Below are 22,065 nucleotides of genomic sequence, written 5' to 3' on the forward strand. Positions count from 1 at the left end.
AATGGGTTAAGAGGGGAAGAGCCAAAAGCATCTGGGAATAAACAGAGTTGTAAGTCTGGTGAGTCATAAATGGAGGGCGGGGATCTGTGCAATGTGCATTATCGATAAAATGATTTATTTGACACTTGGTGAAAACGTCTCTTACTGCATTACTGCAAGTATCTTTTCTGTTTCATAAAACTCGCAGAGAGAAAATGCTGATGTTAGAATTTCTTTGCTTCGATGAAAGATTTCCTCCTCCTAACGTGCCACTTTGCCATCGGTAGGCTATAGATTCCGTACAGTGCCAGAACACACATACAGTATAGTATTGATACATTCCATATGAGGTGATGTATTGTGCCATCGCAGTGAACGGCAATACCAAGAGGCCGTAGCTGGGAATGAAGGAAGAGTGACTAGTGTCACAAAATAGCAGATCTACATGCTCATTGAGCGGCATCGAGTGCCGCGCTACGATCTTGTAGATCTGCTGTTTTTGAAAATTTGAATCTGGTCCCGGGTCTAAGTGGCGGATGCCAATTTATTTATTATAATTTCTTTAAATATATTTCAATGATATATTTTTAGGGGAATGTCGTGTGGTCGACCTCCACAGCCTGTGTGATCTACTGGTAGATCACGATCTGCCTTTTGGATTCAGATGCAGGCGTAGGAGGAGTAGTAGATCTAACATCGCTGAATAATAAGAGTATTGATGGATGCAATAACGTTTTAAATATACATTACACATTGTTTATTCATTATGATAAACCAGAGGCGCATCGGACCAGCAATATAATCTATTATTTATGTACAGCTAACAACAGGTTGGGATGATTCTTTTTTTTTTCTTTCATTGATTCGTTGATGATATATAGGTTACAGCTGTGGTTCTCAAAGTAGGGTCCTCGGGTGGGTTCCAGGGAGTCCCCTATTCGAAAATACCAGATGTATTGCATCTATAGCAAATAGCAATAACTAAGGAGACACAAAGGTAGCATCCGGCTTCAAAGGTAAAACAACGTATCAATGTACCAGATATCAATGGGTTAAACAGTTAAAATATATATATATATATATATATGGAAATTATTTGGAATAATTTCTGATTTATTTTAACATAAATCTTCAGTTCTGGAGGTCCCTGGCAGGCACAAACTTTTTACACACAAATTATATATCAATTTGGGGGAGAACCATCGGCAGCAAGTTGGTCTATAGTTTAAATCTCACAGAACGTCTCCATCCTGCTAGCTCATAACAGATGGTCATAGGGCAGTGTTGTTTTCGTCGACTAAAACTAAGACGAAAAATGTTCATCGACTACCTTTTTTTACCGACAAACTAAATGGAAACTAAATGAAAAGTGAGCCATGATGACTAAAACTATGACTAAATGTATTGACAGTTTCATCAACAGATAAAAACTGGACTAAAATGTTAGGGAGGGACTAGTTGACAAGAGATCCAGTATAAGTCATTTTACAATTGGTTGCATGCTGAAAATAGCTGATCTACAAGCTGACAACGCGTCACACTGCGACGCGTTGTGAGCTAGTAGATCGGCTATTTTCAGCATGTGTAAAATCAGCAGTGTTGGGCAGTAGCTAGCTACAAGTAGCGAAGCTACATAGCTTACTACATTTATCAGTAGCTTGATGGTAGCTTCACTCCTTTTGAACCAAGTAGCGTTTTTTGTAGTGTAGCTATTTTTAGACCCAAGTAGTGACGTAGCTTTCAACAAAAGCTATAAGTTACAAATTTACTGTTAAATAAAGTTTTGTGGGGGGAAAAATCCCTGGAAAGAAATCCATGATTGGTTGGTTTAGATAAGAAGAGTCTGACACAAACAAACAGACCACCCTCATTCTCTAGTCCAGTGGTTCCCAAAGTGGGGTACCTGAGGGAGTTCCAGGGGGGACCCATCTATTTTGTTCATGTTCATAAAGTGCTAAAGTGTTTAAAGCAGTGGTTCCCAAACTTTTTCATGTCAAGGACCCCCAAATTGACACTACTTAGCCCGTGGACCCCCATTTGAAAAGATATGCCAGGGACCCCCATAAGAGAAGACGTACACATTTAGACGTCTACATTTAGACGTCTATATACATTTAGACGTCTACATTTAGACGTATACATTTATTTGTTATCCGTGTTGCGAGGATGAGGGGGTACCTGGAAAAATATCTACCCCAAAAGCGGTACCTGGTCCAAAAAAGTTTGGGAACCCCTGCTCTAGTCTAAATCCCTGTCTCTCAGCTGGTGCGCAAATGGCTAGGCTGTGGCAATAATAATAATTTAAAAAAATAACAAAAAATAACTAAAATCGTTCATTTTTTGGAACCATGAACTTTAGTTCAAAATGTTGAATTATGAACTGAATTAGTTCCTTTAAAAAGAATTAACTGTGAACTGAACTATAGTTAATAAAAAAAAGAACTTTCCCAACACTGAACACATGAATCAGCCACACCGCAAGGTACATTAATACAAGTAAATGTGAAAAAGTTGACACCAAAAGCCAGACAGAGGGCTTGTTTCCAGTTTGTTTTTAAATAAACAACCAAACTCAGCATTTTTGCCTGCCTATTAGGCTATTTGTTCGGTGGAAACTTGATCATGGCAGAAAAAAAAGTAGTGTCCATGTAGCTAGCTACTTTTGCCACGTAGCTTATAGTGTAGCTTGCTATAATTATCTTGGGATAGCTTTGTTGTAGTTGCGCTATATTTAATAGAGAGTAACTGGTAGTGTAGCTTACTACATTTTCCAAGTAGCTTGCCCATCACTGAAAATCAGTCATTACAACGGCATCAAGGCCCGCCAAAACACATTTTAGTCAACTAAATCAACTGCAGATTTAGTCGACTAAAACTAGACTAACACTAGAACATTTCTGAAATGTGACTAAAACTAAATGAAAACTATTCAAGAGACTACGACTAAAAGTAAAAGTCAAAGTTTGCTGTGAAAAACAACACTGGTCACAGGGCATAGGAGGGGCCACCTCCAGCTTGTCCAGTTTGACTGCAGTATGCCATGGTGTTTTTCCACCAGAGCATCTCTCTGTGCATAATATGCTGGGATTTGGGGACCGGCAGTCCAGCCAGAAACCATCACTCAGCACAGAATAATGGACCTGTTCTCTTTGTGTGAAGCTAATGCTCTGAGCCAAATCTGTCCATCAAGTTATGTAGCGCACTCTCTCTCTCTCTCTCTCTCTCTCTCTCTCTCTCTCTCTCTCTCTCTCTCTCTGTCTCTCTGTGTGTGTGTCTGTGTCTGTGTGTAACATGCAGATGAAACTGTATCTGGCTCATTCAATCGTGTGTATCTGTCTGTGTATGACACGTGTGGTACCTATGTCTATTTGTGCAGCAGGTGATATTAATTTCAATCAGCCCTATCTGTAGGTGCAGACAGGGCTGTGGCGGTTGGGTATATAGACCTGTTCCTTAGGACCAGAGTTGTGTATAAACTGGAGGTTATTGTCAAGGAGCTTCCACTCGTCTAGGATCCCTGGGCTCCGTCTCATCCATCGTCCTTTTACAACAGGCCATTAGGAACACAGTGAGAGGTCTTTTCCACAACGACACCCCAGTTGATACGGCTTGACGTTACAGGGTCAATCCCTGCCAGGAAGTGTGAAGTCTTAAAAGCTGTTTAATACACCTTACCGTACACATAAATGATAGTCTGCTGTCGTGGGGCATTCTGGTGTACTAGTTCGGGCCTCACATCTAGAGTTCTGGCCCCCACACACCACTATGTCACACCGGAGGTCCGGTCGATTTGTCTGAGTCACGCTGTCGGGGGGGGGGGGGGCTTCGTCAGAGTACCCGTCTGTCTGTGTCCGTTTTGTGCCCATTCATGGAGATGTTTGTATCCGTCTCACCTGTGCTATTTCCCCCTGACTTCACTGCTTCTACTGAATATGGTTTTGGGAAATAATGGTTTCCTTGATCTAAAGTACAGTAACTGAAAGTGTTCATCATACTTTAAGTATCTGGAAAAATAAGTTTGTGTCCAGCTACTTTCCAAGGTCTTTTACAGTTCAACCTTTGAAGTTTCATTTGAGTATCGCCACGCTTGTTCACATTAAACCCAAATTAAAGGACCGGTAAGATGAAACGAAATGTCCCTCTTGAATATGATTTTCTTCTCACCGTGTTGGATAATTTTAGATTGGAACAAATTGGGATCATTTGGGTGGAAAATTGTCTAAAAGTGTCTGTGTTTAAGTACAACTCGATTTGTTAACCTGACTTTTATGGTTCTCTATTGTGAGGACAACACATCATCTCAACACCTGTGTACTAGAGATTAACCACTTATACACTATACAGTGTACTGTAGTGTATACTGTGCTCTGTCCCCTTTCTTTGTGAAAAAGTACGACACATCTACAACCTCGACTAAAACCAATAAAAACGTAAACTTACCCGCTTTAAAAAGTAATTCAAACTAGACTGTCTGGAATTGAAAAGAAAAATGTCATATTGACAAAAGTAAATAAAAACTAATGAAAAATGATAAACTATAATAACCTTGTAAGCCTGTTTGAAGCTCACTAGTCTAGAGTCTCATCTCCCCCAAACGTCCCCTGTGTGTGTGTGTGTGTGTGTGTGTGTGTGTGTGTGTGTGTGTGTGTGTGTGTGTGGTATTGTCGAGCTAAACAATGGTGTAAAGTAACTAAGTACATGTATTCAGATACTATAAGTACAATTTTGAGATGTGTCTTTACTTAAGTATTTAGAAATGTCAATACTTTATGTATATTTCAGAGACAAATATCGTACTTTTACTCCACTACACTTATATGAAAACGTAGTTTCTACTAGTAGTTACTTTGTAGTTACTTTGTACTTACTTTCATTATTATTACAAAACTACTTATATATTTCTGCAATTTTAAAATGGCAGATCTCCAAGCTCACTGTACAATAAGCTCACAATGTGTTGCGATGCAACGCATTGTGAGCTTGTAGATTGGCATTTTGAAAGATGATTTATTGATTCTGATACCTTTTACTCAAGGACATTTTTTATGTGGGAATTCTGCTTGCAACAAGAGTATATATATCTACGTACATAGCAGTGTTTTAAGTAAAACACAGAAATCACAGAATGTTCTGTCCATCTAGTTGTGTGAGTGTGTGCGCATGCATTGTGGAGCTGCAGTGTGTGTGTGCGTGCATTGTGGAGCTGCAGTAGTAGTTTGTGTGTGTGTGTGTGTGTGTGTGTGTGTGTGGGTGGATCGGGTCTTAGGAACAGAGCTCATTAAAATCCACAGGGAATAAACTGTGCTGTGTTTGTGTATTGATTTTTTTCTGGGGCCAGCCAAATCCTTATACCAGAGAATGAGATTAATACAAATCATCCAAATCTGTCCTCCCATCCACAGATTACAGGAGACGTGTCTTGAGACCTCTATATGGCTCGGCCTTACATATTGTTTTTTAATGCGTTTATGTTGACTTTGTCCTCTGTCTCTGTCTTTTGTTCAGCGTTCAGGAGAAATGAGGAGATGAGAGCCATGGAGGTGCTGCCCATTCTCAAGGAAAAAGTTGCCTTTCTGTCTGGTAAGTTTCTGCCTGGATCTCTCTTTGTGTGCGTGTGTGTGTGTGTGTGTGTGTGTGTGTGTGTGTGTGTGTGTGTGTGTGTGTGTGTGTGTGTGTGTGTGTGTGTGTGTGTGTGTGCGTGTGTGTGTGCATCCACGTGTGCGTGCGTCGGAGGGAGAGCGAGAGAGAGAGAGTGGGTTGGTGTTTGAGCGAGTGGGTGAGCGTTAGAACAGACTTCACAAGCTAAGGATCTCTAAAGACACGGCGCTCTGATCTGGGCTAACGGGTTCCAATGAAACATGACACATGCATTGATTACCGCCGCCACACATATGGACGGCACATTCTCCCAGAGCTCCTCTCTCGTCTGCTTCTTAACATGGCACACACACGCACGTGCACGCACGCGCAAAGGGGTGTTAATGATCCATGCTCGATGTCAATGAAGCTCAGGTTAGACCGAGGCAGTCACTTCACTTGTCAGTTGCTCACAACACTCATCCGCTGATGTCTTCTCGATAAAGACAGCTTAAGGCTTGTAAAACAATCTTGATACAATTGGTCGCTTTTTTTTGTCCAATTGAGTTAAGACACCATCTATGAATCATACAGTATATTCAATATGATATTTTTTGCGTTTATTTGATAATTATATTTGCACAAAAAGTTGATTTCTTTTGTAAAATTCCCACCAAGGATGGCCGTTTATTTATTTACCTGGGACGGTAATTAACGTTTAAATTTCCACATCAAAGCAAATAGACCAGAGCTAGCTAATGAAACAATACAATGGTTTAACAATCACTACAGTACAGTACTAAGTAACATAAGGCGTACTGTACAGTACAGTACAATAAAATACATTCATAAAATGAGTTTTTTGTGAAAAAGTATGTTCAAGTGAACACATTTTCTGCCACCATTGAACTCTGGCGCTGTCAGCCAGATGCCCGGGATATTTTATTTAGAAAAAAATCTAAAATAAATCACCCCAAATGAACCAGAAGTAAAATGGCCTATAGCTAATGTGCAGGTCGTAACTTGGAAAGTCATCACAAGCGTTAAAAAAAAAAGGAGTACAGACAGGAATAGTCAGACAGAAATACGTAGGTGACAGTCAAATAAATAGAGGGAAGAAATATTCATAATTTGTTTCCCCCCATACTCCGACATGTATGAGAATTCGGATGTTTGGTGGAGCCTCCTCTCCATACGACTCGATGCCGAGTCAGCAGTACAGCAGAGACAGCATGGCTCTGTGACTGTGAAACCACATCTGATCAGAAGCCATCCCTGCAGGGCAAAAACTCAGCACGACTCGCCAGGATCGTTTGTACAAGGCACTGGCAACGTTATTCAGCAACTCTGTGTGTGTGTGTGTGTGTGTGTGTGTGTGTGTGTGTACACCTGCGTACTTGTGTTAGATCCCTTCGCCTTCGTTTCAAAAGAAACTTCAATCGTCTCTGATGAGCCACAGCATTGTGACACAACATTTGTGTGTGCTCGTGTGCGTGCGTGTGTGCTCATGCACGGGCACATGGCCTTTTCTTATTGCCTTCCTGCCCTTGTCTTGCCAAGGTCAATTTCAAACACAACACAATGATGAGAGGGCTGTGACTCAGAAACCCTGGGAGGGGGGCATATAGGGAGGCACAGAAACGGAGAGAAAGAGAGGGCAGCGTTACCATGGTGATGCCGTGCTGTCACACAACCACACTCGCCCGTATCGTCCGCCAAATGAATTGGCTTTGAAAGGCGGAGAGAACGAGAGCTGCTGACATGAAGACTGTTGTTCTAATGAGCCCCTTATCCTGACCTGGACGGCTGGACCCAACCCTCCTTTAGTCAGTCCCCCACGTTTGTTTTGTTTTTCCTTTTGATATTATTACCCACGGTATATACACGCCATGGCCAGTAGGTAGACCCAGAGCCATAGAGTAAGACAGAGTTACGCAAACTCCGTTCAACTTCATGGGGCTTCAGTCCAATGGCGGCTCTCCTACATGGACTTCTATTGAGAATGGGGACAACTAATGGGGACAAGTCCTGGACCTGGAAGTAGGCAGGAATGCATTGGACCCAGGCAACAGCCCGGCTTTAATGATCTTAAATCGTTTTGTAGTAATCGTACAACATAAACATTACAGAGACTATAGTTGTTACTGTACAATACTTTAAAACGGTTGACATGTTGCACACATGCCTAAAATTGCTCTTATTTGCGCCGCCCTCGTTTGAGCTTGTCCCGGTTCAGGCGCGTATGAACTTCTGCCCCCTCAATATCGTAACTCTTCTATTAGCTGGCTCTGGGTAGACCAGGAGAGGGTTGCTCTGTAACTCTTCTATTAGATGGCTCTGGGTAGACCAGGAGAGGTTTGCTCTGTAACTCTTCTATTAGCTGGCTCTGGGTAGACCAGGAGAGGGTTGCTCTGTAACTCTTCTATTAGCTGGCTCTGGGTAGACCAGGAGAGGGTTGCTCTGTAACTCTTCTATTAGCTGGCTCTGGGTAGACCAGGAGAGGGTTGCTCTGTAACTCTTCTATTAGCTGGCTCTGGGTAGACCAGGAGAGGGTTGCTCTGTAACTCTTCTATTAGATGGCTCTGGGTAGACCAGGAGAGGGTTGCTCTGTAACTCTTCTATTAGCTGGCTCTGGGTAGACCAGGAGAGGGTTGCTCTGTAACTCTTCTATTAGATGGCTCTGGGTAGACCAGGAGAGGGTTGCTCTGTAACTCTTCTATTAGCTGGCTCTGGGTAGACCAGGAGAGGGTTGCTCTGTAACTCTTCTATTAGATGGCTCTGGGTAGACCAGGAGAGGGTTGCTCTGTAACTCTTCTATTAGATGGCTCTGGGTAGACCAGGAGAGGGTTGCTCTGTAACTCTTCTATTAGATGGCTCTGGGTAGACCAGGAGAGGGTTGCTCTGTAACTCTTCTATTAGATGGCTCTGGGTAGACCAGGAGAGGGTTGCTCTGTAGTTCTTTTGCACCCAGGTGCTGACGATTGATGTCCTGATGGTATATGCAGCAGGTGAAACGCGCGGGCCGGGAATTTAGGATTACCGGCGAGGCAAAACGAGCAAAGCGCTTGATAACGAGATCATGAAACCCTCCATTTCACTTTTTCTCCATCTTGCCGTATTCTACTGTAGTCCATTTTCACTGCTAACTCCTACACTTGGTCTCAGGGAGAGCTTAGATAACCATGTGTCTCCTTTGATAGGTGCAATAATGTCAAGGCTGCTTCTTTTCACCTGACAGTGGCATTGGGAGAACATAGAGAACATAGAGAACATATAGTACATGCTGAACAACACACACTATAGAGCAGTGGTCCTCTACAGGCAACGCAATTAACGCTCTGAATGTGTGCGTGTGCACGTGTGTGCCTGTGTATTATGGGCCGGCATGTCATGATGACAATGTTGCGCTGATTGGCTCACTACTAGCTGTTAGCTGGGGTCGCAGTGACATATTCACACATTCAGTTGAATGCGTGAACAGAATTGGATTTTTGGAGATGAATAATGAATATTTGTCAAAGTGAAAAAAACTTTTTTACTCTGCACCCCAGTATTGGTTGGTTGGATGGGACCCGATTTGTATAAGCTTGGTTTGACTGTACTAAACAGGCATAGCTGTTTCTAGGGGTGGGGGGCGAGGGGGGCAGCCCCCTCGATTTTAGGTCGCTTAATATAAGAACTGTGTTTGAAAAAGAAACCGACCACCCCGACCTTTCTGTCAGGGGAGTGGCTGTGCGTCGTTAATGATGTCCATTCATATTTGATACAGCCAGCTTCTGGAGAAAATTGAATTAATGTGGCTGCAAAAGCCTTGAAACTACGTATGAAGGCAATGCCGTTGCTAATATACATCACGCCCAGCTGTCAACACATTGCGTTCCTGAGATTCCTCGTTGACGTAAGCTCAGCTGTTGGTGACCACGAAACATTAAATATCAATAAAATAAAAATAAACGTAATTAACATTCAGTTTCTGCAGTTTCTGACGGGCAGATGCAGCCACGGTACCCGCCTACCCGGAAATGTCTCTGGTTTGTTTGACTCGTTTTCAACGTTTATTTTGTTACTCTTTAGGTATATTTGTACATTTCCATATGAGTGAAAAGGCCCGGGGTGATCGGTTTATTTTTTACAACAGAGTTCTTATATGAGGCGATCTAAAATCCCCCTTTGGAGATTACAATGCAAATAAAAAGTACACGGACCTGTGGATTGACGCCCTCTACTGACAGTGACGTCAGGACTTCGGTGCTCTATATAAGCCCTCAATGGGGGTTGGGTTTTTGTGCTAATTCGCTTATTTCCATCTAAATAAGTAGTAAAGTGTGCTGCTTGGGATACTATTTACATTATGAAGAGAGGATATATACAAGAAAATTTGATTTTTGAGTGATGGAAATAAGCGAATTAGCACAACACCCCATAGCCCCATTCAATTCAATGCAATTCAATGCAATTCATTGAGGACTTATGGTATAGGGGAAATAGCCAATAATGAGCTTTTGCAAAATAACACCTGGACTTCTTTGGTGGGGACGTAACGACAACAAATAAAGTTAAGAAAGCCTTCTAGTATGGACTTCTCCATTAAGTTTACTGAGGTTAAGGTTAGGGTTATGGTTATGTTTAGGTATAGTTTTACTGAGGTTAAGGTTAGGGGTTAGGTTTAGACTGTCAATCACAGCGACTGGCCAATCACAGCGCGTCCTTGCACAACCCGTGTAGGCTTTGGTATGACGCATTTCGCATAACTTCCTGGTATGACGATGATGTCACGCGCATACCCTTGCTGACCAACCTTGCAGTTGCTAAAGCAGTGACGGAGAGATGAATTGATGCAGCCTTCACTCTCCCCTTGTTGTCTCGTCTACCTTCACTCTCCCCTTGTTGTCTCGTCTACCTTCACTCTCCCCTTGTTGTCTCGTCTACCTTCACTCTCCCCTTGTCTCGTCTACCTTCACTCTCCCCTTGTCTCGTCTACCTTCACTCTCCCCTTGTTGTCTCGTCTACCTTCAAAGGGACACGCTTTTCAAGGGTGAATATTCTGTGTGCCCCATGACACGGAACGCTGACCATGATAGTTTGACAGTGGCCATTCTTGCGATGTGCAAAGACACTCGTCGGGTTCCAGTCCCGATCCCGACCAACTTTGCTGTGTGTCTCCCACGGTCCACCCCATTTCTCTCTCCCCGTTTCCTGTCTACCTACTGTGATCTATCAATAAAGGAAAAAAAGCCCCGCCCCCCAAAAAAAAAAAAGATATAAAAAAAGAAAACACACAGAAGAATACTAAGAGTATTGTTTTACCGACACCATATTATTGAACTCCGCACGGCGCACATGATAACAATAGGATTTAGGTTGAACGGGAAAAGTTTTCCTTTTCCCACCCGCCTCTAAGACTAGAATGGTTATTGTGAAAGTGGTTAACTTTCTAGAATTTTCTCTGTCCTAACTCTAATAGCGCTTCTCTGTGTGTGTGTGTGTGTGTGTGTGTGTGTGTGTGTGTGTGTGTTCGTGCGTGTGTGTGTGTGTGTGCGCGCGCGTGTGTGTGTGTGCGTGCGCAGGTGGCAGAGACAAGCGCGGAGGTCCAGTATTAACGTTTCCCTCACGCAGCAACCACGACAGAATACGACAGGAGGACCTGAGGAGACTCATAGCCTACCTGGCTGGCATACCCAGGTGGGAACCATCTTACATTTGTCCTCTACACACCTGTGTTTGTGTGCACTATATATTACTATACTTGTGAGGTCCAAATGTCAAGAGAGATGAATGTTTTATGGTTAAAACGATCACATCTAGAGTTGGCTTTACAATTGGCTATAGATGCACACACGCACGCGCCATTTTGGACTTCCCTCACAGGTGTTCCCAATGGCCCCTGTACGGGTGTGTGACTCTGAGAGTGTACAAATGTACAAACATTTGTACACTCTCAGAGTTATGGGGGTCCTTGGAAATGTAAAAGTTTGAGAACCGCTGCACACTAAATAGAACAGAGCTAGCCTTAAACCCTTAACTCATTCTTGGCTAAGGACTTTTTTAACCCATTCTGACCTGAGATCAGATTCATATGAGGTTTCCACTGGACACACACTGGTCTGATTAACCCCATTCTGACCTGAGATCAGATTCTAAAAATGTCAGTCGTTCTTCGATTTTTCAAAAATAGCAGACCTACAAGCTCGTAGCGCGCCACTCGGTGGCGCGATATGAGCTTGTAGATCTGCTATTTTCCAATAGCTAAAGCATAACATGATGCTAACACCAAAATGGGTGCCCGGTCAGAATGGGTTAAGTTTTTGCGATTATGCCCGGTCTCATGCGCCGGAAATAATGTGGGTACTACTGCGCTACCCTATACAGCCAACAACATCTGCTGCTATTTTTGGCGTTGGGGTTAAAAAAATAAAATACATAACAAAATGACATTCATAAATGTGGCTGCCGCCTCAAATGTTGATGTCCTCACAAGAATAGTAATACAAACGTGTGTGTGTGTGTTGCGGGTCCACGGGGCTGTGCATGTATTTGTGTGTGTGTGTGTGTGTGAGCATAATGCATAATGCATCTTATGTGTGTGTGTGTGAGACAGAGAGGGATGGTGTATACTTAGTGTGTAGGATTAGCAGTCATCGATCTGTCAGCGAGCACGTGAATAGAGGGGCGGGGGGGAAGGAAGGAGGAGAAGAAGAATGAATCACAGAGCGAGATAGGGGTTGAGGAGAGGGGGCAAGAAACATGTGAGGGGGCGGGGGGGGGGGAGGGAGACAGAGAGGGGAGAGAGAGAGAGAGAGAGAGAGAGAGAATGAATAATATTGTGGGCCAGAGAGCCTGCCGCAGCTTTCCCTGCTGCCAAAAACCCATCCTCTACATTTTAACCCATTCTGACCTGAGATCAGATTCATACGAGGTTTCCACTGGACACACACTGGTCTGATGAACCCATTCTGACCTGAGATCAGATTCTAAAAATGTCAGTCGTTCTTCAGATTTTTCAAAAATAGCAGACCTACAAGCTCGTATCGCGCCACTCGGTGGCGCGATATGAGCTTGTAGATCTGCTATTTTTCAATAGGTAAAGCATAACATGATGCTAACACCAAAATGGGTGCCCGGTCAGAATGGGTTAATCATCAGAAGAGGGGGCGAGGGAAGCCGAGGGGAGGGGGCGGAGGGAGAGAGAGAGAGAGAGAGAGAGAGAGGGAGGAGTGGAGGGGAGGACTAGAAAGTGATATATACTATATATATACTGTATATAGAGAGAAAGAGAGATGGAGAGAACACTTTATGTAAATATCCATATTAACAGAGGAGGAGAATGAGTGACAGGGGAGAGATGAAACGGGACTAGAGAGAGAGAGAGAGAGAGAGAGAAGGATCCGTAACAGAGAGAGAGGGGTGGGGGGGGGGGGGTTAGAATTAAGCACGAGCGAGAGCACTAGGCATGCGCGGGGAGGTGTGTGAGTGGGTGTGCGTGTGTGTGTGTGTGTCTGTGAGTGTGAGTGTCGCAGTAGCAGTGCAGTAGTTGTTGTTGTGGTCGCTCGCTGTGGATGAGTATCTCTGAACGCTTTGACTCCGAGGTAGATATATCGCTCCATCTCCCTACATTTATTTTTCTCTTTCTTTCGCTCTCTCTCTCTCTCTCTCTCTCTCTCTCTCTCTCTCTATCTGTCATCAATCTGTGCTTCCTCTGTGCTCGTCTTTTTCCCACTTTTCTCTCAAACATGACAACATCGTCTGTCACGTTTTGGGGATTCTCTGCTAGTCATCTTCCGTCGCGTTTTCTGTCCTCTCTCTCGGGAGTTAGTTGGCGTCGGCTTTAAACATCACTTCTGTATCTCTTGTTGTCACTATTATGATATTATAATGTTTTGTGTTGATATGGTGTGTACAGGGATTTGTGCAGTGAATGTGAACACACAAACTCATTTTCCCAGACTTGTTTTAGATTGTTTTGTATAATCCGTGGGTTTCTGTTCAAAAGGTGTTTTATGCTGGATTTTATTGGATTGGGGGAGTGGTAAATGTCTGAACACAGCGCTCTGCACCGTGTCTAACTTCAGACAGGCTGCTTGTGCCTCGGGGGGGGAGAGAGAGAGAGAGAGGTAGATGTGGGCAGGTGGACAGATTGGAGGAAAAGGGATAACAAAAAAAGAGAATGTAAAAGTCGCATTCAACGTGATTTAGTGGATTTTAAACGAAAGCCAGCTTACGAAACATAGAATGATGAATGGGGTGGTTGGCGGAGGTGTGTGTGTGTGTGTGTGTGTGTGTGTGTGTGTGTGCCTGCGTGCATGTGTGTCCTGAGGGAGCGAGTCTCACGACTGCATGGAGCGCAATTCTGCCGATGTGTACTTTTCTGCACAGAAGAACCATGGCTCATTTTGTAATTATTTGTTTCATGTGTGCGTGGTTGTGAATTACTACCTATTATTTGAGTGTGCGAGCGTGCACACTAAATATTTTTTCCTTATTTAAGTGTGTGCGCCTGTTGGAGTGTGTGTGTGCGGGTGGGGGGGCATACTGCTTGTGCGTGGGTGTGGGTGTGGGTGTATGCTGCGTTGCGTAGGCTGCTCACTATAGAAAATGCGTCATCATCTCATGGTTTGTTGTGATTCTCCCCCCCCCCCCCCTCCATCCATCCATCCATCCATTCCTGCTTCAGCTACCATAACTCTCCCACCATCCAGACCTCTGTGCATCTCTCTCTCTCTCTCTGTCTCTCTCTCTCTCTCTCTATCTCTCTCTCTCTCTCTCGCACCCGCTGTCCACCCCTCCACTCAATCGTTCTACTCCGCTCCTCTCTCTTTTTAGTCTTTCACTCTTTTTTGCTGCCTCTCATACTCTCTCTTTTTTTGCCTCTCCTCTTCTCTCTTTCTTCAACTGTCCCCACTCCATCTGTTTTTCTGTTTTCTTTCTCTACTGTCTGTCCTCTCTCTCTCTCTCTCTCTCTCTCTCTCTTTCTCTCACTCTCTCACTCACACTTTCTCTCTCCATCTCTGACCCATCCCCGCCTCTCCATGTCTGTTCCTATTGGCATCGTGACAAAACATACCTTTGCCAAAGCAAAAGTGCAATAGAACGAACAATCGGAAAACAAAACAAATTAATGTATACAATTAAAGGGGAACAAAGAAATGCATCTTACATTGAAAAATCTTGCGAAACCGCAACAATTGTGCATTTTCTGTCAGAAATGGTTATATTTCACATATATACATTATACACAAACATGGCAAAGGTTAGCTTGAGTTAAAACGTTGGCAACAATTGGCAGCCATATTTCAGTGTTTTGCCTCCTCTCTCCCCCTCAGTGAGGAGGTGTTTTAACTGTAAACATGGCTCCTCTCTCCCCCTCAGCGAGGAGGTGTTTTAACTGTAAACATGGCTCCTCTCTCCCCCTCAGTGAGGAGGTGTTTAAACATGGCTCTTCTCTCCCCCTCAGTGAGGAGGTGTTTTAACTGTAAACATGGCTCCTCTCTCCCCCTCAGTGAGAAGGTGTTTAAACATGGCTCTTCTCTCCCCCTCAGTGAGGAGGTGTTTTAACTGTAAACATGTCTCCTCTCTCCCCCTACAGTGAGGAGGTGTGTAAACATGGCTTCACGGTCATCGTGGACATGCGTGGCTCCAAGTGGGACAGCATCAAGCCCCTGCTGAAGATCCTGCAGGAGTCCTTCCCCAGCTGCATCCACGTGGCACTCATCATCAAGCCGGACAACTTCTGGCAGAAGCAGAGGACCAACTTTGGAAGCTCCAAGTTTGAGTTTGAGGTGAGTGAGCCAGCCGCCGTCCCGACGGACACCCTGGGGCAATGGACTGGAAATATAATCCAAACCGACATTTAGAACCTCCAACCGACTTACGGGCCTTTCAAACGGGAAGCGAGGAACGTTGTCGCGTTGTTGCCTGGATCAAACGACAGGTCTCCTCCAGGCCTGCTCCAGAGGGGCGCTACAATGCAAGCGATAAAAATAAAAAAAGCAAAACGGTATCCAGGTCTGAGTCGTGGGCGTGTGCACGAAACGAGCATGCGCTCAACAAATTCACGGTACGCTTGCGTTGTCGCACCGCGACTGCTCCCCAGTGCTCCACGCAAAAACACAGGTCTAACTATAGGCGCGTTATATCACTTCACGTTTGATAGGCCCTTTAATCTTAGAATAATCAATATTTTTTACGAGTACTGTATGTATGTATTTAAAATGTCTTATTTATTTATCAAAAAATAGACACAGCTAAAGATTAAGCACTTAAGTCCTGTATTCTAATGTTAATACAATGGTGGCGCACAAAAAAGTCCATATAACAAGTAGTGAAAATAGCCAATCTTGTACAAACCTGTAGATTTTATCTATCTATCTATTTTATCTATTTCTTCATTTTTAAATCGTTCATTAATCGTGATTGATGAAGACATTTTCAATAATCGTGTTATTGATTTGAGGTCATACCGCCCAGTCCTACCGTTCGTTCGCCAATGGTGGTTGTGCTGCAGCAGCTTTGCAGTATTTTTGTGTCAGTATTATTTAATTCGTTATAAACTGTTGACTAGCGTCAGTATATTTAATTAGTTATAAACTTTTTACTGTTGACTAGCGTCAGTATATTTAATTAGTTATAAACTGTTTACTGTTGACTAGCGTCAGTATATTTAATTAGTTATAAACTGTTTACTGTTGACTAGCGTCAGTATATTTAATTAGTCATAAACTGCAGTGTTTCCTCTGGAAGGTTGTGGCGCGCAGGATGACATAATATTGGCGCGGTTGGAACATGAAAAGAAATTCAATAGTCTGTATACCGTATTCAAGACGAGAACAAACAAATAATGATCAAATGGAAAGTTAATAAGGTGTATTAATTGGACAAAAAAATTATAAGATTGTGGATTTTCTGAATCGACAATGAATGGGCAATTTGGTCGGCCAGGTCATTTTACAAAACATGTGCACCTCTGCACAGGTCAGACTGCTGTCAGCATGACGAGGCTGCTTCCAGCGTCATGATGCTGACACAGAATGGTGGAATGACATTGAGAGGAGGATGTGATAATACTGCATTACCTGCTGAATCATGAATCATTTTTTGTTGGTGAAGGATTTTGAGGTTAGCGTCGCTAAACATAGCCATAGTCGGATTTCAAGGCTGCTTTATTCATGCACTCTAATGAGGTTTTAACGAGCGGCTCCCACTATCCCACTGGGGTTTTTTTTTTCTTTTTGTGTTATGACAAGTGTTGCTTAAAGCCATTTTCCAATGATAATTAGCATATTTTTTTGTCTGTGCAGTCTATTACCGCGAGTGGAAAGTTGCAATTATGTGCCTGGTAGATACAGACACGTGTGCGCAGCGCACCCCCAGCTTAATTGATTGGGCTTTGATCATCGACATGCATGTGCATGCGCTTGCGCCTGCGCACGTGCACACACACACACACACACACACACACACACACACACACACGTGGTATTGAGCCGGGCTGATGATAATATTGACTTGTTCATGAGTACAGTTACAGTATACTGAATGAGAAGCCACTTGCTGCAGGGCAGGATACAATTATACAGCAAGTGTGTGTGTGTGTGTGTGTGTGTGTGTGTGTGTGTGTGTGTGTGGGGCTCACACGCATGCGTAACTGAGTGTGACATTCTGCCATCCATTTGGCAAACTTTTCCAAGTATAATAAAATGTCTCAGAGTTGCCACTGCAGATGCACTCTGTCATAGTGTATGTGAGGGTCTTAAATCTGTCTCTGACAAAAATAACACCTGCAGTAGGATGATCTGCTTGGCTATATATCTACAGTGCCCCCTTTTTTCTGTAGAAATGGAACATTCCACGAAGAGATGGAACATTCCTATCTGCTTAGTTAGATGTAGAATAGTGTACTCTAATAGAGTAGAAAGTGGACTATAGCCTTGAATTCTCTGAAGTGTGTGTGTGTGTGTGTGTGTGTGTGTGTGTGTGTGTGTGTGTGTGTGGGGCACTCACAAGAGAGAGATTGAGAGATGTGAACGTATCTCTTTGTGTTGATTGTTGTTTTTCCACCCCCCCAACCTCGCCACTAGCCAATCATCCTCCTCGTTTTATTGGTCCTTTTTATTGAACGCAGTGCAAATCAATTATGTTGTCCAACAATAGAGATAAAGTAGCAGTATCAGGGGTTTTCAATGGCAACAGCCATGCTCTTTCACATAATACAACAAAACCCACACAAAGCCTCTCTCGCGCTCCACTCTCGCTCCACTCTCTCTCACTCTCTCTCACTCTCTCTCTCTCTCTCTCTCTCTCTCTGTCTCAATTCCCAGTTCATATCAGTGGAGCTTTATTGACCTGGGAAACATAAACTACATTAACAACATAGCCAAAGGAAGTGTGCAATACTTTGTAGGGGAAAAAATGCCTGTACAGTACATGTACGCAATAGCATGTAGCAATTCAGGCTCACTAGATAGAATAAAGAAAGGTGTAAACAGAGCTGTGTGACATTGCACATCACAATCAAATATAGTAAAGGTACTTAAAAATGCAAACGGTAAAACATATCTTAAACTAATGAATGTATTTTTGTATTTGAATGATTTTCTCTGAATGTACATGTAATCATTACGCTGCAGATGGAAACCAGTGTAGAGTGGGAAGGGATTAGAGGTGTGACAGTGGCCCTCGATTCAGCCACGGCCCAATCGGATGGCGTGAAATCCTTTGATGTGTCTGTCGACCGCTAGTGATCGTACCAATCACACCCGATTGAACGAGCACCAGCGGGCTGAAATGGGGTCGGGTTTATGTGTCGCGAAATGAGATCGTGGTACCTCCTGGCTGCTGTGTCCGTCCACAAACGTACGCCAGGTGATTTTTGACGTCACCTTTCACTGAAATCCACGTAACCTAACGTATATGCCCCGTCTCTCTCTCTCACCCTTCAGACCACCATGGTGTCGTTAGAAGGCCTGTCCAAGGTGGTGGACCCCTCACAGCTGACGGCAGACTTCGAGGGGAGTCTGGACTACAACCACGATGAGTGGATAGAGGTGAGCTGAGCAGACCTAAACAGTGCCTCTGGTTTGTTTTTTAAACCTATCCATACGCGGTGACGTCGTCTGTGTTCATCTTTGCTTCCGAATTTCCTGGGAAAGATACTGGGAAACTGGTCGGCACTTTGCAACGTTGCTCACTGCATAACTCCTTCCTTACAGACGTGAGTCAGGGCAACGAGGAACCTTATGCAACAGGTGTTGAGAGTGTACATCTCTAGTGGCCTATTGCACTTTCAACTGTACACATGGGTTGATGAACTGAGGATTTTACTGTTCTTTTTTTTCCCCTTTATTTACCCAGGGTAGTAGCTGAGCACATGTGCTCATTTTCAGCAACGCCCTGCACATAGAAACACACACACACACAGACAGACAGACACATTAAAACCTTGGAGCTGACCAGTACAACCACAGTCTTATACTGTTGGCCACTAAGCAGCTCCACTGGAGCAGTTGGGCGTTCAGTGTCTTGCTCAGGGGCACTTCAGCGGTGCTGGGTGAGATGATGACTGATCACTTCCCGGCCCAGTTTTTTCCTGCATGACCGGCGAAATTGAACCGGCAACCTTTCGGCAACAAGGGCACTTCTCTAACCCTTAGGCCACCGCTGCCCCAAGAATATATTCGTGTTGCTAAGATCCTGGTGGTACTCGAGAAGTCCAAACCAGACATACACTATGTTTTCCATTTCTCGAATTGATGCACATTTACATTTTAAAATGTGCTAAAATAAGTTTTACATTTAGCCCGTTATTGAGTATTGACTATCCCTTCAAGCAGCGTTCAATCGACATGACACAATCACGCCGTGGCTTCCAGACGTTTTTCTTTCGGTACACCTATATCTATATAAGTGACTGTCGACCATTTTGCCGTGCCAGGTGCGGGTGGCCTTCGAGGAGTTCTCGGGCCACGCGAGTCAGATGCTGGCGAGGTTGGAGGAGATGCAGGACACGGTCTCCAGGAAAGACTTCCCCGTAGACCTGGAAGGAGCCAGGAGAATGATCGAGGAACACGCCACGCTGAAGAAGAAGGTCATCAAAGCCCCCATAGAGGAGCTAGACACGGAGGGACAGAGGTAGGTGCACGCGCACACGCATTCATTGACGTTAGACTGCGCTCTTTGCCATGTTGAATGGCTCTGGGTTTGCTAGGAGACAACCGGAAATTAACAACCGGATGTGTGTGTCCTCCTCCACCTCCTCCCAGGTTGCTGCAGCGCATTCAGAGCAGCGAGTCCTACTCCAACCGGAACAGCGGAGGAGGAGGAGGTGGCGGGGGTGGAGGAGGAGGAGGAGGTGGAGGAGGAGGAGGAGGGATGTGTAACATGGACACCCAGGGCCTGGTGCCCCGGGTCAGCCAGCTGCTGGACAAGCTGCACTCCACCCGCCAGCACCTCCACCAGGCCTGGCACGTCCGCAAGCTGCAGCTGGACCAGTGCTTCCAGCTCCGCCTGTTCGAGCAGGACGCGGAGAAGGTGAAGGGGGGGGGGGGGGCACTGTGGGTTTTAGATTGATTGGTTGGTTGGTTGGTTGAATACCTTTTTATTAGTCAGGGACATTTAGAACAGCATCGTGGTGCAGTGTTCTACAAATCAAATCATGACAGTTTTCTGAAAAACGCATCGGTGGTGCTCAAACCTTGTCCATGTCGAGGACCCCCAGAATTATCTGTATTTGGCCGCGGACCCCCATCTGAAAATATGTTGTTCCAGGGACCACCCCAGAAGATTTGAGGAGGGGGCCGAGGGCTAGTGTAGAGGCTGAGGGTGGAGGAGGGGGCCGAGGGCTAGTGTGGGAGGCTGGGAATATGGTGAGAGTGGGGAATGTGCAGAGTTGTTACGGATGCAACAGTTCACACCGTGAGCCTGGAGCCTATTTTCCTGCAAAGTACAATACCGAACTGCTCGTTTCCGAGCCATTAGTGTGCGTTTCCAAGCATTTGGATTGCATCGTGGCAAGAGCAAAGAGTGTTGTAAACTTTCTCTTTCTGCTTCTACCTACTGCAGTCAACTAAAAAAATGTCAGGAATGTAACATGGTGTTTGGTCACATGCACAAACATACAGTATTGTACATGGCAAGAAATGGCAACGTAGTCCAGCATTTGAAAATAATCTCGGTTGAATTAGGAACTCCTGATTCGATGCACAGTACCAGTTTATGTTACAGGAAGATTTACGTAGATGTTGACGTAATGTAAACACCGTGGAGGAGACAAACAACAATACAGTTCTATTTATTTTGAAGAGGCATGCACATTTTGGAGCGAGTAGCAGAATAAAATAGTATGTTGCAGTAAAAAATGAAAAAGAGAGAGAGAGAGAGAGAGAGAGCTGCAGTAGTCATGGACGGACTGCAGTAGTAGCACTAGTCAGAGCTTGTTGCTAGGACACCAACCATGGCCATGGGTTGTTCTGGTCTGTGGGAGAGCCTGCCTGAGAGGATTCTCTCTAACAGAGGCATTCCATAACTGGCCTGTGAAAGATGCAATCTTCTCTGCACACCCCCTGCAGCGCGTGGCGCACACACACACACACACACACACACACACACACACACACACACACACACACACACACACACACACACACACACTTCTTTAGGATTTTAACGATTCCGGTTCCTTAATGGTTCCCTCTTAAAGCGTCCGATTCCTCAACGGTACCCTTTAACGACTCATAATAATTCATACATAAATAAACTCACCCTTTAAAGGTGTGGAAGTAACACATCCAAATTATTTTCTTGTATGAAGACCCAATGTAGACTTCTGAAGAGCGACCTGGTCGTAAACTGTGCTATACACTCCTGTAGAAGCAGTCAATGTGTGTTAACAATGTATTAAATCATTATTTTTGTGTATCTTTTCATTGTGTGTGTGTGTCTCTCCCTGACTCAGATGTTTGATTGGATCATGCACAACAAGGGTCTGTTCCTGGCAGGCTACACGGAGATCGGTAACAACCATCCCCACGCCATGGAGCTGCAAACCCAGCACAACCACTTTGCAATGAACTGCATGGTAAGTCACGCACGCACACACGCACGCACGCACACAAATGTACACACGCACCCACGCAAACGCACACCAGGGGGGGGTATTCTATTTATGCCCACTCGCGGCCCATGTTCTGTGCAATCATTCGGTTGTGTTGTGCGTGGTGTTGTGAACACAGGCACATGCACCTCGTCTCAGCCAGGTGCTGTGTGTTGGCCAGTGCTGTCTATACAGCCCAGCGTTGCATAACCGTTATGAAACGGTGCTGGCACTGGGAATCAATCTGCTGGCGACTGCAGAAGTGATGCTGATGCATCACAATCCATGCCAGCTCTCTCTCCTCTCCTCTCCTCTGCTGCTCTACTCTACAGCTCTCTCTCCTCTCCTCTCCTCTACTGCCACCCCTGAAGCTTTTATCCTATTGAGCATTTTATTTAGTACCATTTTTTGGCTTTTGCAACGGT

General features: G+C 44.5%; 1 protein-coding gene across 8 annotated transcripts in view; it reads left to right on the forward strand.

Moving 5' to 3' along the window:
• Positions 1-22,065, forward strand: part of trioa (trio Rho guanine nucleotide exchange factor a) — a 107,642-nt gene that overhangs the window by 33,157 nt on the left and 52,420 nt on the right. For all 8 annotated transcript variants that reach the window (XM_080787607.1, XM_080787608.1, XM_080787610.1 and 5 more), the window contains exons 3-9: positions 5,485-5,559; positions 11,124-11,238; positions 15,140-15,332; positions 18,492-18,596; positions 19,484-19,680; positions 19,812-20,079; positions 21,503-21,625. In XM_080787607.1, coding sequence (XP_080643733.1) covers positions 5,485-5,559; positions 11,124-11,238; positions 15,140-15,332; positions 18,492-18,596; positions 19,484-19,680; positions 19,812-20,079; positions 21,503-21,625 — 1,076 coding nt within the window. The remainder of the gene's footprint in view (positions 1-5,484; positions 5,560-11,123; positions 11,239-15,139; positions 15,333-18,491; positions 18,597-19,483; positions 19,681-19,811; positions 20,080-21,502; positions 21,626-22,065) is intronic.

Source organism: Protomyctophum bolini (assembly GCF_963924005.1).
Source record: "Protomyctophum bolini genome assembly, chromosome: 17".
NCBI lineage: Eukaryota > Metazoa > Chordata > Actinopteri > Myctophiformes > Myctophidae > Protomyctophum > Protomyctophum bolini.